We start from the raw sequence: 16,995 nt of genomic DNA on the forward strand, positions 1-16,995 counted from the left end.
GGGAATCGAAACCACGCCAGTTGACTCAATGACAGACCTTATGATACAGTGTGCACGTGCTAACTATTCGCTCCCCCCCCCCTTAAATTAAATTATAACTGAAAATACAAAGACAAAATAGACACTGAACTGAGGAGGATGAAGGTTGTATATAATAATCAAATTGAGACCCAACTAGACCCTGTTTACTTCAGCAATATATATAAATAATTAATACAAATTTTAGTTTGATTGCATTAAAGAGACATTAACGCTACGAAAGTTTTGCAGGTTGGTAAAAAAAAGTAAATTTCAGTTTGACTATAAAATCACGTCCGCAAATCCCCTCTGTCAAGCAATGACTGATTTGAACAAATTTAATTAGGAATTTCACCAATATTTTGTCAATCTGATTAAAATGCAGATCTCTTTTTCTTTTTTTTATACTTTCGATGGCCTCCACTACTTGAAGATCTGACCTACGAGCGGCTTTTGACCCTATGACGTCAGACATTTGATACAAATCAGGGTTGATCTTTCTAGTGGGATACCCCCAGTTCCGTGCTCTGCAGCCAAGAACTCGCCGTTACAGACTGTTTCATTGGCTAATCCCTCACATTAACCAGAAAGCGAGTTATATAACAACTCTTCAGATCCTAGTGTAGTTAAGACAAGTAAAACGAAATTTTGAACTATAAAAAACGAAACGAAATAGGATCTGTGTTTTAATCAGATTGATATTTTGGTGATTTTTAAGGCCTGTTTTAAAACACTCAGGACAAATACCTCAGGGTTATTATTCAAAATTATCAATAACAACTTTCTTTTTTTTTTTTGGTTAGAGTGTTAATGTCTCTTTAAGTCAATAATACAACATTGTGAACAAGTAAAACCAGTTTTAATATTCAGACAGCTTTGACTTTCTCTGGTTTTTCAGATTTGGCGTTTTCTTTATTAATCTTTTCTGTCTCGGTTTTTATTAGGGTCTTTAATTCCTTCTGTAAAATAGAAATGGGAAAATCTCAGAATAACATTTTGGGAAATGTTTGTATTGAAATAAAAGAATTGTCAATACGAACAATAACATTTATTAACAAGACAAGCCAATAATCAACTCGCTAGACCAATCGATGGGTTTGATATTGAGTAGATTAGACAAATCCTGCAATGCATTAAACCAATGGTTCTCAACCTCTTTTTGCCAACTGCACCCCTTGGAACATATGAAAAAATAGCGGCACACCTGGCTATTATGAAAAATATTTGAATTTTGCAAAATAAAAACATTTCAAGTCATAGATGGCATACAAGCGCAGACACAGACTAGTCATAGACACACAGAGTGACTCAAAGTAAATAAAGAAAAACGCAGCTATGAACTTATCAGTAGACACCAGTGAATACTCAATTGGGATCATGTGGTTTTTCGCATTTTCTTAGTGTACCGTTCAAAATTTCACGGCACACTTAGGAAGATCTTGCGGTACATATGTGTGCCCCGGCACACTGGTTGAGAATCACTGCATTAAATGCTTATACGACCGACCAGAGAGAGAGAGAGAGAAATCTATTTATTTAGTACATATACATGAAATATAACTTACCCCCCATCCTATTAAATCTATTTATACATGAAATATAACTTACCCCCCATCCTATTAAATCTATTTATACATGAAATATAACTTACCCCCCATCCTATTAAATCTATTTATACATGAAATATAACTTACCCCCCATCCTATTAAATCTGCTAATTGTTGACATCCATCATCACATGTTGCTTGTTTAAACACATCCCTAAATTACAAATAATATTAATTGATGATGTTTTGACAAGTATACTCTTATTTCGCAAACTGATTAAAACACAGATCCGATTTCGTTTCATTTTTTATAGTTCAAAATTTTGTTTTACTTGTCTTCACTACACTAGGATCGGGAAGAGTTGCTATATAACCCGCTTTCTGGTTAAGTGAGGGATTAGCCAATGAAACGGTCTGTTTCAGTGAGATCTTGACGTGCAATGCACGCAACAGTGAGTATCCTACTAGAAACATCAATGCTGATTGGTTAATCAAATGTCTGATGTCATAGGGTCAAAAGCCACTCATATGACCCCTGACACGACCTCCCACTGCAACCTGTCAGATCTTCATGTAGTGTAGGCCATCGATAGTATAAAAAAATGAAACGAAATATAGATCTGTATTTTAAACAGCTTGCTCTTATCTACAAGCACAATGATAAGACAAGAGGATACTTGTCGAAACGTTGTGCTTTTAGAATAAAACCAGTGATTGTATCCCAGCAACATTGTGTTCTGTTATTGTGTTTCCCAATCACTAAATGCCACTTAAAGATTATAATATTAATTTTATTTCTAAGTTTGTAAATTTTCCAGTTTTTCTAGTCTAAATAAAATTATGATGCCATCATAAAAAGAACAGTATGTTGAGAAAGGAAATGTTTTTGTTTAATTGGATAACAACATGACCACACAAATCCTGCAATCCTTGTGCGCTTATGAACTTGTATTAACTTTCGAGTTTAACCTATGGTTTCTGTTTCTAGCATCAAAGAAGTCATTGCGATATGACAAAAAAAACTAAATTGGAACAAAAACAGTAAATTTAATTAGACTGTCACTTTTCATCAAAAGTAAAAATAAAATGAATCTTAATCACATGATATCTACCTGTATTTCTTCTCTGAATCAAAATCAAAACTACTAGTAGGCATGAAGAAGGCAAGAAAACCCTTAAATAAAAACAAAATATGCTCAATTAATAATAAATTATATCAAATATAATAATAATAATAATATTATTACATGTGTCAAAATGAAATCACCACTTGGATACTTAAAGCGAGAATTTCATATTTTCTAAGAAAGTCAAAACATAATTATTTCTATGTCTTTTGCTCAATAGGTTGTCAACTCACTATTATACGATCATAGTTATCATTCTCACACTTAAAAATCATTGACCCCAGAAATAATAACACAATTACCACCCTTGTTTTTCTATTCCCCCCATGGAATAGCTATCTTCAAACGTTTGAATTTGAAGTTGAAAATGATATTTTTGCCAATTTCTCAACTGGCAATAGAAAATTATAGGAATAATAGGATTATTCTTTAACAAGGTAGGGCTGTTTATAGATACCATCTATTTTAAGGCTTTATTTTAATACATTTTAAAAATGTAACTTAAAAATATGAAATTATCGCTTTAATACATTTATATTTGTAAATATAATTTCAATATTCTGTGGATGTTTCTCATGAAAAAGATTTTGTTAAATTTATAAAATATTTCATAATAAGACACTTAAGCTTTATGGCGGGATACATAAAAGCCATGGGCCTGTTTCACAAAATTTTAACTAAAGACAAAATCCAAATTTTAGTAGATACTTCAATTTTGATTGGCTAAGCACTAAAATCAATCTAATATTAGCCAATCAAATTACTAAAATTTGGATTTTATCTTAGTTAAAATTTGGCGAAACAGGCCCCATGACCATCTGGACTAACCTATGATACAATTTGTACTTTAGTAATGTTCTTGCTTGTAGGGGTTAGTAGTAAGCCAGAGGACTCATAGAAAACCCATGCAAGCTTGGGAATGAAACAAGGCCACTTGACTCAATGAGTGAGAGTGAGAGAGAGAGAGAGGATTTAAGTCACTCCACACAAACTAGGTCATTTCAGGACTAACATATGGTTCAATTTTATTTCATTAATTCGCTTGCATATAGGGGTCTAACCCCCGAAATGACCTAGTTTGTGTCGAGTGGACCTTAAACCCCATCCCTCCCTCCCTCCTTCTCTCTCTCCGTTCCATTGTTTATCTTCCTCTCTCCCCCTCCCCCCTTTCCATTGTTTATCTCAAAACTAAATTCCTATTACTTACAGCAGGTGCTGGATCAGCCGCTTGTAGATTTATATACAGACGAGGACAATCTTTAGATACTCTTAAAAAAAGAGAAACAATATATATTCATTTTATAAAATTTAATTAAAAATCAATAAATATTTATTTTGTGATAAAATGTTTCAATGGCAGATAGTTAGAACTGAAGTGTAGTTATAATAAATTCTCTTCATTGGTCATATATATGTTGTTTTTAATTAATCCTAATTCATCGTCACTACGATTCATGTTTGGTTATAATAATGCATGAATTATGGGATTTGTTTCAGGAAGGGGTGTAACTCTTACTTGACTTAGCCAAATTTACTGGATAATCAATCACATAAAAAACTTCCGATTATGCATGGGCAAATGTTGACAAGAGACCGTATGTTGAGAGAGAGAGAGATGGGGATTAACGTCCACTCGACACAAACTATGTCATTTTGGGACTAACATATGGTTCAATTTAATTTCCATAATTCGCTTGCGCGTAGGGGTATTTAGCAGTTGGAGGAAACCAGAGGACCCGGAGAAAACCCACGAGGTTGGAGAGGCGACCCTCCTCCTTGTCACGTACAGCTGGGGAATCGAAACCACGCCAGTTGACTCAATGACAGACTTTATGATATAGCGCGCACGTGTTAACCATTCAGGCTTCAAACCCTTCCACCCCGTATTTTGAAGACTGGGAGGTTTAGGGTGACCGAATAAAGAGAAACCTAGTGAAAATGTCACTCAGTATATTGTCTTCCATAAAGCTGTGCCTGGTGTATTGTTTTGGGGTGTCTTTTTTTTATACAGAAGGTTTAGTTTACACATCTAAACTTAAACATACATTATGCAAGAGCTAAATCTGTCTATTGTAGGTCTTTCTTTAGGCCTGAAATGTTATCTAAATTATTAATTAGACATTAATTAACTTATCCAGGTCATAATCAACTCTCGATGGCATCGGATTTCCCTGATATTAAATAGATTAGAACAGTTCAGCCATGTCTTGATTTCAGCTAAAAATGGAGGAGCAAGACTTAGCTGCAAACAACCAGTACGGTGGTTGAAATTATTGCACACGTCTTGTCAAACCTTCAAAGGCTAATATCTTCGCTCGCAATAGAGTAATTTGAATGAAATTTTTATTATTATTAATTTTAAATTATCTATTTTTGAACTATTATAGCAAGAATGGTTAGCTCTTGATCTAAATCTTACATAATGTATGTTTAATCAAATTATATATTATCAGGTGTTCCAGAGTATGTATACACTGCCTTGTGTACAACACTAACTATATGGATCAATACTGTAAAATTAATCACTCAACAACAATATAAAAAGTTGGTTCGTCTATTTTTAATGAAAAAAAGATAAATTCTAGGTAAATAATGTTGTAGAGACCATCAAAATTATAAAATAAAATATAGAACTGTATTTTAATTAGATTTTAGTTTACCTGGATGATAGTGATTAAATTGTAGTTTAACTGGATGATAGTGATTAGATTGTAGTTTACCTGGATGATAGTGAAGTTTACCTGGATGATAGTGAAGTTTACCTAGATAATAGTGAGTTTACCTGGATGATAGTGAGGCAAATGGTTGAACTTTAAGAGATGTTCCCATTATAATCAACAAATCACAATTCTCAAAATCCTGCAAAAAACAAAATTGTTTTTAAATTTAACAAAGAATTTGTAATAATGTTATGATGTATATATGAATTGTCTATTTGTTTATATTCTTAATTAATAATCGATAGAGAGAAGATAGACATATGTACTGATACATGTAGATAAATGAACATAGATAGAAGAACAGATATACAGCTGGACAGAAAGATAGTTTAACAAAGAGAGAGAGAGAGAGAGAGAGAGAGAGAGAGTGTTTAACTCCACTCAACACAAACTGGGTCATTTTGGGACTATGGTTCAATTTTATTTCAAGAAAAATAAAGAGTTAAAATCCACTCACCGGTCCTACACAATCTGCAAATCTTTTTGGAAGAGCTTCACCAAAAAACACAATATCTGAAAAAGGCCAAGAAATTTTTACTGAGATACAATATATTTGCATCAAGAAATTTTTTTACTAGATATCTTGACTTATTTTAACAAATGTTATTGTAAGGAAAAGTATCCACTGGTAGTTTTTTGGATGGGATGAAAAAACAAGGTCGTGTAAAAAGCACCCTTGGCAGTTGGAATTCGATATAAAAAAGGCGATAGCATCGCTGTCCGGGCAAATTTTCCCGCATAGCACACTGTATGGCGTATGCCCGTCTTCATTAGCCCAGTTCGGAGCAGAACAGTAGGATGTTAAACCACATTTTATTTCATTTCTTTAAGATGATTTAAGTTCAATATTTTAAGAGGATTTGAGTTCAATATTTTAATTGTGAAATGCCAACTGATTGAACGGTAGATTTACAAAATCAAGTAAATATCAACTAGTATCAAGATTTAAAAGAAGTCACTCACCTGGTTTCACAACACCTTCACAATCTGTTTCTTCACATTGTGGTACCACATCAGAAAATATCTTTTCTACAAAATACAAAAAGGAAATATAAAAATGTGTTTTTATTGCTAGATCATGTCAATTATGCACCAGCTTGTTTGTGCTGAGGTAATAAGAATGAGCATACTATATTGACCTGGATGGAACCGAACATGACGACATTGCCACTATTTTGACATTTTTTTCAAAAATGGAAGCCTGTCATTGATGCGCAAATGTCCATTATGATTAAAATACAGATCTATATATTTCATTCTTTCATTCCAGAGGCCACCGGGTGGTTTCTGAAGTGGGGGGTCTGATACGAAGCGTCGCTCTCTACACCATCATTCTTACACTGAAATCATCATTTTTTAAAGATAAATCTGAAAATATAAACTAACCTTTCATCCATTCTAATGTATATTGTTTTTTACATGTTAAACAATGTGAAGTATGAAACGTTCCATGAGCTTCAACAACTTTATCATCGGGTAAACCTGATATTCTCTCTAATGTATCAATATTCTGAAACAAGAGAAAAACTTGGACATGTTTACCCAGACACAAATGTATAGTACAGGCCCGTAGCTAGCCCAAAAATGGGGGGGGGGCAAGGGCTTCTGGTGGCGCAGATGTGGCTTCTGGGGATGCCGATGTACCTATACTTGACGGGGCTCCCCACCCCCCCCAAGAAAATTTTGGAACTATGAAAATGACGGAAAATTTCAATTTTGAGGCTGAATTTGCATATTTTCGTATTATGATATTTTGGTATGAACATCATAAAAATTTGAAGGAAGGAATACAAATTAATACGTGAGCGCCTAACCCATCACACACAAGATTATGGGCACCCCACCAATTATATTATGGGTGCCCATGATATTGGCATTATTGGCGCCCACCAATCAGGCCGTTTTGGGCACCCGATTGATCAAGTCGTGGACAACAAACCAAACCAATAAAGCGCCCCACCAATCATGTCATTATAGGCGCCCCATCGGGATTAGGCACCCCACAGATCACGCCTCACTATTTGGGGGGGGGGGGGCGAATCATATATAACGATACTAATCTGTGTATAATGTCACAATAATTAACCTTTATTTATACAACCTGTGTATGATGTCTCTATAATAAACCTTTATTTATACTAACCTGTGTATAATGTCTTAATAATAAACCTTTATCATGTAACATACGGATAAAATAGTGGCAAGGTGTTGGCTGGAAATACAAAACACAAATTACAATAAAATATGAGTTTAAAGATAGGTTGCCAGGCTATGGAGGGTGTTCATAAGAAATTGTGAAGGAGAGACAAATGACCTTTTCAATGTGGGAGTAATAAAATAATAAAGATGACTTAACACTTCTTACTTCATACTTTTCTAAAAAAAAAATATTGAGTATTTCATTATGTCACTCTAAAAGATTTGGTTGGGGTGTTCAATCATATTCCATTAAAAGCTCCCTTCACCCACCCTCTAAAAAACTAACAGACATTAATGAAAGCAAGAAGAAAATATGTATTGAACCACAATATTCCAATATCAGAAACATGTGTTTTATTTAAAATAATGGTTGAAACAAAAGCAGGATAATACAAAAGCAGCAGAATAAAATATTTAAAACTATAATTACCGTTAATGTACCTGGAAATAACTCTTTGGCTAATACAAAGAAAGGCTTGGGATTTTCCTGAAAACATTGAAAACAAAGTTGAAGGAAGATAATCTTATTGGTTTCATTTCACAAAGTACATACATTTATACAAACGATTATTATTATTTGATTTATATAGCACTTCATTACACATGGGGGGGGGGGGATGGTTGAATAGTTATAAGGTCTGTCTTTGAGTCAACTAACGTGGTTTCGATTCCCCGGTTGTATGCCACAAGGAGTAGGGGCGTCTGTCTAACCTCGTGGGTTTTCTCCAGGTCCTCCGGTTTCCTCCCACTGCTAAAGACCCCTACGCTCATGTTAGTCCCGAAATGAGTGTTTCTAAGCGCATGATTTTCATTGTAACATACATTTTGGTTCCATTTCATCCATATTGTTGCATGAACAGATGAGTTTTCAGTCTGGTTTTGAAAATGCAGACTGTATGTTTGGTATTGTCTATTTCGCCAACTACAGTCTAGGTCACCAACACTATCAGGTATTTGGTGATCCTGGGGGTAACTCTTATGAGTGTGGCATTCTTCATCATTATACCTAGCAAATCATAGACAGAGTGCTAGGTGGATTTTACCTACGGTACTAACTTATTTTTAACGGGAAAATAGAAATTGATAAATAATAATATAGAAGAAATAAATTAAGGATCTTATTTCTTGTTGATTGAAGCATTAATTAGAGCCTCAACTGGCATGGTTTTGATTCCTTGGTTCTACGTGACAAGGAGTAGGGTTGCCCCGTCCAACCTTGTGGGTTTTCTCTGGGTTCCCCGGTTTCCTCCCACTGCTAAAGACCCCAAGCGCAAGTGGATCATTGAAATAAAATTGAACCATATGTTAGTCCTGAAATGACTTAGTTTGTGTCAAGTGGACGTTAAACCCCATTTCTCTCTCTCTCCCTGAATTAAGGTAGAGAAATAAAACCATAATGAGAATTATAACACCTGACTCGTGTACTCCCTCTTGACTCATGTAATCCCTCTTGACTCATGTACTCCCTCCTGACTCAGGTACTCCCTCCTGACTCATGTACACCCTCCTGACTCATGTACACTCTCCTGACTCAGGTACTCCCTCCTGACTCATGTAATCCCTCCTGACTCATGTACTCCCTCCTGACTCATGTACTCCCTCCTGACTCATGTACACCCTCCTGACTCATGTACACCCTCCTGACTCATGTACACCCTCCTGACTCAGGTACTCCCTCCTGACTCATGTAATCCCTCCTGACTCATGTACTCCCTCCTGACTCATGTACACCCTCCTGACTCATGTACACCCTCCTGACTCAGGTACTCCCTCCTGACTCATGTAATCCCTCCTGACTCATGTAATCCCTCCTGACTCATGTACTCCCTCCTGACTCATGTACATCCTCCTGACTCATGTACACCCTCCTGACTCAGGTACTCCCTCCTGACTCATGTACTCACTCCCGTCTACATATAGATACCAGCCCAAAAATATCGGAGCCCGACTTACATGAAAATAATCTATAGTAAAAATGGCTTCTGGACACGGTAAATTATACTTCTGTAGGTTGTCATATAAACCACTTCCTTCACTACGGAAATCAGGAATACCTGCCGCTAAAATTATGAAAAAACAAATCAGAATTAACAAAATGAAATGAAATGGGGTTTAACATTCTACTGTTCTGCTCCGACTGGGCTAATGAAGACGGGCATACGACATGCAGGGTGCTATGAGAGAAATTTTGCCCAGGCAGGGGCACTATGGCCTACTCTCATATCAAATTTCAACTGCCAAGGGATTTTTACATGCCAATGTATACACGGGACCTCAGTTTTTCGTCCCATCAGGACGACCATACAACTGTCCTTGTCAAGCGCTCCGTCCTGCATCACTGACAAGGGGAAACCACGTCGGAAAATCCTGATGAACTTTCTCGGCCAATGCAGGGCTCGAACACGCGACCTATAGAGTAGCGAGCCAGCGTCTTACTCACTTAGCCACTGTGAGGAATGACACCTCTTGTGATCTATACCATTGGACCACTTATTTCGCGTAAGAATTACAAACCAACTTACATGTAGAGATACCAGCACCAGCCATTGTGATGATGTTTTTACATTTATTATCTTTAATATATCTGGCCACGCCTTCTACACTCACTTCATCTAAAACTTGTTTCCCTGATTCATCAACATCATCTGATAGATGCAACCTCTCTCTCATAAAATTACCCAAAAAACTTGGATCCAGAAATTCTGTATCAAAAATGAAAAGCCTTAAATATTAAAGGAAAACATCAGTGATTGCAACTTTTTCATTTCTATTCAGTTTCTGAAATTAATTAGTTTCAACACTTGAAGTAATGACAGTTTTGCGTTTAAAGAAGAAATTATCAAGTCAGACATGATGAAGATACAAATTAAGTGGCCTTTTAAAATATGAAATTAATGTTAAAGGGTCATAACTTTTTTATTACTTACGAATTTGAATATTTTATTCTCACATGATTTTTAATTGTGGTCTGAAACCGCCTGCTTAAATAATGATAAGAGTTATGCCCCTTTATTTTCGGTAAAAATGTCCGACAAGAAAAATTTTGAAATCCCATCACTGGTCATAAGTAATGGAAAATTTAGAGCAAGTGTACCTGTTTATCCATATTTATCGTGGTAATCATACATTAGCCTATTCAGAATACCACATTCTACAAGAATTATTTTTGTTGGGGTCTGGTTATATTAAAGGGAATTGGGAGCTAAATTACCCTATTTCTTATCAGGACCTCTTTTGACTCAATACTTGCCAGTTCGTTTCGAAATGGATTAAGAACCCATCTTTACCATGATACTAATAAAAAATTTCTTATGTAAATTGGTGAAGAATTGAACTCTTTGAAGTGAGTATGAGTACAGTTATGTACCGGTACATATTAATGTTCAGGGGAGATAACCCAGGAACTATTGTTGTAAAAATTCTCAAATTCCATAAAATTACAATCATGATTGTAGCCCTGGAATTCTAACGTAATCAAAGGCCAAAACTCTTAGAGTTAGCAATGAAAATTGTTAAAAATCCTAATCGTGGTCTACAGAAAGAGAGAAATGATGTTTAACATCCACTCGACACAAACTAGGTCATTTCGGACTAACATAATTTTATTTTATTTCAATAATTTGACTGCACGTAAGGATCTTTAGCAGCGGGAGGGATCACAAGGTAGGACAGGCAACTGACCCTACCACTTGACCCAATGACAGACCTCAAACTCGTGAAACAATTTGGCCACCCAACCCCTCTTGGGAATTTACCAAAATCTCACATTTAGAAAAACAATTCTGACCTACCATTTAAACCATCTAACACCTTCTGGGCATTCACACCAACATTCTAAAGTATAAATAAATAAATTACATTAAACATTTTTTTTCAACATGGGGTTTAACTCCCCTCTACACAAACTAGGTCATAAACAGAGAGAGAGAGAGAGAGAGAGAGAGAGAGAGCGAGGTCCACTCAACACAAACTAGGTCATTCTGGGACTAACATGTGGTTTAATTTTATTTAAATGATTGGCTTGCCAGTATGGCTCTTTAGCAGTGGGAGGAAACCGAAGGACCGAGAGAAAACCCTTGAGGTTGGACAGGCGGTCTTACTCCTTATCACGTACAACCAGTGAATCGAAACCATGCCACTCCTTGTCACGTGCAAGTGGGGAGTCGAAACCACGCCATGTGACTCAATGACAGACCTTATGATCTAACGCACACGCGTTAAAACCATTCAAACAATCTACCTCCCCAAATTACATTAAAACTTTCATCTGGCTCTGACAGTTGCTCTGTGATTCAATCTCCAGCAGCGATGGCTCAGTGAGTAAGGCGTTGGCTCACGTACCAGGAAGTCCAGGGTTTGATTCCGGTGTTGGCTGAGAAACTTCCCCTGGATTTTCTAGCGTGGTTTCCCTTTGTCAGTGGTGAAGGACAGGGAGCCATAAACAAGGGCAGCGTCTAGTCGTTCGTGTGGTAAAAGCTGAAGTCTCAAGAAAACATTGACATACACGTAATTCGAAATAAAGAGTAGGCCGTAGTACCACTGCCCAGGCATAATTTTCCCGATAGCACACTGCATGGCGTACGCTTGTCTTCATTAGCCCCTAATACATTCAACTATAGTATAACATACCTCACTATCGGACTTCGGTTGAGTCTTAGGATCTGTCTCCTCCTTTTCAGCCATTTTGCTTGTGTTACAAATAGATCCAAACCTTCTATTGATCAAATCTCTTCAGCAGACGGCTGTAATTCAAAGAACATAAAATTGTTAAAGAATTATCAGATCCCTGACTTTGGAAACCGCTCCGCGGCCTCTAGAGAGAGAGAGAAAGATTTAACATCCACTCCACACAAACTAGGGAATTTTTGGACCAACACATGGTTTAATTTTATTTCAATAATTCGTTTGTGCGTAGGGGTCTTTAGCAGTAGGAGGAAACCGGATGACCTGGAGAAAACCCATAAGATTGGTCAGGCGACCCTACTCCTTGTCACGCACAACCATGGAATCGAAAACCACGCCAGCTGCTCAATGACAGGCCGTATCATACAGCGCGCACGTGCTAACCATTCGGCCATCCAGCCCCTCATATCTTTATAAAACCTGTGTAACAAGGGTTTGTGTTTACCTCGGAGCATCACAGTGATGCAGCATAATACCTACACAACATTTACATCAGATGTCACAACCATAAACAATTGATACCCAATTTCATGTGGCACTTGCACATTGTACAAAAACAATCCTTGCATTTCTATGTTCAACTGGATGATGGCGCGTTGAATTACCCAATAACTCCGATTTTGGCACAAAGCAGACACTTTTTCAATTAAATTGTTATTTTGTGGTTCCAAAATCTAAATTTTGCAGTTCTTTGGTGTTATTTTGGAGTTATTGGGTGTTATTTTGGAGTTTTTGGGTGTTATTTTGGAGTTATTGTGTGTTATTGGCCGTATAGCCTAGTTATTGTGGGTTATTATTGGGTTATTCAACACGCCTCCTAAGCTGCCCCTGGATCACGTCCAACGACATGTCATAGGCCATTTGTAATATTTCTACATATTTGAAATAACATCTGCCTTTATATCTATTATTAGTAGATTTCAATTTTTCTGAAGTAGGTAGGAGTGTTTCATTCAATAATAAAAATAGGAAACCCAAGATCTATTGAACTAATTTTATAATGTCATTAGTTATTAATATGATAAATATGAATAAATTTTACACCAGTAGTAAGCAAAACATTCTCACCAAGTCAATTTGAATGACAGGACAGATGAAACAATATACTTCTCGGTTCTTCTGGAGTCTTGCACCACAAATACTTACCCCAAAACATAAACAGAACGACAATTACCAGAAACTAGTTAACCAAGTCAATTTAACTTAAATGGAGTTGTCTACCTTTAACAATAATGCTCAACATAGGCAACACAGTGATCACTCTGTGCAGTGATCATCAGTGAATATTCGCGAGGCCGCTACAATATTAGAACTTTCGTAATCCTTGCATAGGCAACTGGGGATCAAAGAGTTAGAAACAATGGTCAATATTCCAAATGATCATTTCTTACATAAAAATACATTATACATACCTACTCCTTATTCATACCTCGACTGGCTCGAGAATACATTTTCTCAGGCGGAGCTAACTGTAGACAGGCAGCCGAAGTTTGGGATGATTTGTAGCCAGACCAAAGGTACCAGCACCGCCCCCACCCCACCCTCCCCAATTAATTATTATAATAACTATAATAATCATGCGTGGGGTATATATGTTGCATTCAAATAATTCTATTGTAATTCTATTAGTCTAATTAAATATGGGTTATATTAAATCAATATTCTGTGACTAATTAACCATTTCCTTAATAATATGTTTGGTTTTAAGAAATCGGAGATTGGACAGATTTCCTCCAGGAGTTGTTACCCTTTGGTCTTCAAATAAAAATAAAATCCACTTTTACATTTTTAAGGTCTGGGTTTTATTGGCACTTTATATAAGCAGTGATTTGTGTATTGATGTAACCTGAGTAGGGTTTTCATAACCATAAATTTCCGTTATTTTCTGGCCCTATATCTAACTTTGCCCATGATTCGAGATCGATCCCCTTTATCACCATTTTCTTGTTATTTTGTTCACAATATTTACATAATGTAGATTATTTTTTTGTCTTATTTGTCAATATTTGTTTAATGTGTTTGGTGTGCCGTGCCTTTAATCCTTTGTCTTTATATATATCGATGGCTTAGAGCACAACTGTACTATGTCCATTTTTGGTGAAAATAAGATTTTTAGATATTAAAAATCCTTATTCCAGGGCGCTTGTTGTGTAAAAAGATACAAGTCCCCTGACAATTTAAAGCTGTCGAAAAGGCACAATAACCATAAGTGTTATGTACTACCCACATATTTCTTTAGAGCACACATAGTCCATGTCCGGACATAAGTCTTTTGTGCATTTATTCTGGCAAAAAAGTGCGGACATAAGTCATTTGTACATCAATTTGAACAAAAAAGTACGGACATAAGTCATTTGTTGTGCACTACCCACATATTTCTTTAGAACACACATAGTCCATGTCCGGACATAAGTCTTTTGTGCAATTATTCTGACAAAAAAGTACGGACATAAGTCATTGTGGATCACATTTATCCAAAAATCAGCTGTATGCTGTGCTTAAGTTGAAGTGCGTCTCTATCAGCCTATTTGAATTGATTCAAGCAATAATCTTTCCTGAAACCATATACATCCACTGATAACTTACTTTTTTATAGCTTATTGAAATCTTAAAATACGTTTTTTTCTCAAACCTTAAAAATGGACATAGTACAGGTGTGTTCCAAGCCATCGATATATGAGCATTCATAGTAGTAAAAGATGGATATCGGCAGGCATCGACGGAATATCTCTGAGTCATGTTTTGTGTTCTATTACCGCAAATTAGTATTCCGAACGCGTGCCGATCATTATTTTTGATGTGCCTATGATTTGCCGAATTTTATTCATGTTTTAATGGTTTCCTTTCACATTTTATGTAAATCTAAAGGACATATATAACTATTTTTATTAATTATTGTTCAAATGCAGTTTTCCTTAAATATTAATTACCCCCTTTAATATGCTTGTAGGTGTTTTTCAAAATATGGAAAATGTATAATAACAATTTTGTAATAGGTTTTCGTTGTTGAGGCGAGGGTTCTTTTATGATTTTAAAATGTTTCCCCAAGTCAGCATGAGCTTACCAGTCCTTTGTCATTTAAAGATAGTTAATATAATTTGCCTGTGTGTGCCGTCCGTTGATAAAGGAGCTTTATTCTTGAACTGTAAATTTTCTTTTATTAGTTAAATGTTTGAATATTGTTAGCGACGCCCACAAAGCGTCCCGAACCTGTTATATCTGATTATCCGGTGCTGTTCGGCTATCCCAACAACCAAATTATAATATTTTGATATTTAATATATACTGAGCGCCATGGGAAACGCATCACTTTTTTCCCCAAATATTTTATTACTAGGTGGTTTTGTATGTATAATATTATGCAATACTATGAACTATTGTTTCACACAATGCTCCCAAACGCAAAAAATATCGGCCCGTGCACCAAAAAAAAATTGCACGAGATGAACATGAAAACCCCAATATTCACGTGCAGCATTGTGTGTGAGCCCTTTTAAACTTAATGTGCAGTACATGAACTGTGAAACGTCAATCTGTCGTAATTTGTTGTCGGACGTGTGAAGGAATCGAGCTAGAGATGCCGAGACTTACTGAAAATCAACGGAATGAAGCCATGGGAATGTCCAGGGCTGGCATGTCTACACGTGCTATTGCCAGACACTTCAATTGTCATCAGTCCACTATTGTAAGGTTGGTGGAACGTGTTCGAGTTACTGGATCAACACGGGACCGTCAACGTCCTGGTCCACAACGCGTTACAACCCAGGCTCAAAACCCCTACATCCGGGTCACTCATCTGCGTGACAGATTCCGCCCAGCGACTCGAACAGGTGCAGCAGTCGTGGGAAGACAAGGACCAGTAAGTGCCAACACCGTAAGACGTCGTCTAAGAGAAGTAGGACTCCGTGCACGACGACCTTATGTTGGAGCTATCCTCAGGGATCATCACCGTCAGCGGCGTTTAATATGGGCTCAAGGACACCAGACATGGAGAAGAGTAGACTGGCAAAGTGTGCTCTTCAGTGATGAGAGTCGCTTTCATCTTTATCACGCTGATGGCCGTCAACGTGTGTGGAGACATCTTGGGAAACGTCTTGCTGACTGCTGCGTCTTCGAAACGAATCGATGGGGGTGGGGGAAGTGTAATGGTGTGGGGAGGCTTCACATTTCATCACCGGACCGCCCTACACATTTGCAGGGGTCGCGTTAATGCTGTAGCCTACCGTGATGATGGCCCATGGAGGACACACGCGCTACTGACATCTGTGTCGTACTTTTGGTTTTGACCCCTCTGATTTTGTACCCTTGATTACAGATTAAACATCCATACGTGTACAAATGTGTTGTTATTAATGTGTTCACATTTGAATATTGTTCACAATAAGAAGCAAAATAAATAAGATATGTTTACAGGATCATTTTGTTATACGAAAAACTAAGTGATGCGTTTTCCATGGCGCTCAGTATATAAATAAAGCTGTTTTGGTGATATATTAGTGTGTATTTATTTGGAGGCTATTCTGCCTAGTGAGCGGGTAACATTGAAAGGTTTCGATTTCTACATAAAACACGAAATAGGTTTCTCTCCCAATGGTAGCTTATAGTAGGCTAGATATTTAGAAATAAAATGAAATAAAATGGGGTTTAACGTCCTACTGTTCTACTCTGATGAAAACGGGCATGCGCCATCCAAGTGCTATG

General features: G+C 36.7%; 1 protein-coding gene across 1 annotated transcript; it reads right to left on the bottom strand.

Moving 5' to 3' along the window:
• Positions 1 to 768: 768 nt before the first annotated feature.
• LOC130010399 (NAD-dependent protein deacetylase sirtuin-2-like) lies at positions 769 to 13,478 on the bottom strand. The gene is made up of 15 exons (XM_050551261.1): positions 13,363 to 13,478; positions 12,241 to 12,353; positions 11,403 to 11,445; positions 10,134 to 10,313; positions 9,565 to 9,671; positions 8,042 to 8,098; positions 7,556 to 7,624; positions 6,799 to 6,922; positions 6,376 to 6,441; positions 5,870 to 5,925; positions 5,475 to 5,551; positions 3,900 to 3,960; positions 2,678 to 2,739; positions 1,713 to 1,779; positions 769 to 977 (listed from the first exon to the last, which is right to left on the bottom strand). The coding sequence occupies exons 2-15, from the start codon at positions 12,292 to 12,294 to the stop codon at positions 885 to 887; spliced, it is 1,116 nt and encodes a 371-aa protein (XP_050407218.1). The 5' UTR covers positions 12,295 to 12,353; positions 13,363 to 13,478; the 3' UTR covers positions 769 to 884.
• Between the last annotated feature and the right edge of the window lie 3,517 nt (positions 13,479 to 16,995).

This window comes from Patella vulgata, chromosome 5 (assembly GCF_932274485.2).
Source record: "Patella vulgata chromosome 5, xgPatVulg1.2, whole genome shotgun sequence".
Lineage (NCBI taxonomy): Eukaryota > Metazoa > Mollusca > Gastropoda > Patellidae > Patella > Patella vulgata.

Excerpts from the sequence above, each read along its gene's own strand:
- LOC130010399 (XM_050551261.1), bottom strand. The coding sequence starts at position 12,294 with ATGGCTGAAAAGGAGGAGACAGATCCTAAGACTCAACCGAAGTCCGAT. Across the intron at positions 11,446-12,240 it reads AACCGAAGTCCGATAGTGAG|AATGTTGGTGTGAATGCCCA; the intron begins GTATGTTATACT and ends TTTATACTTTAG. Across the intron at positions 9,672-10,133 it reads TGGTGCTGGTATCTCTACAT|CGGCAGGTATTCCTGATTTC; the intron begins GTAAGTTGGTTT and ends TCATAATTTTAG.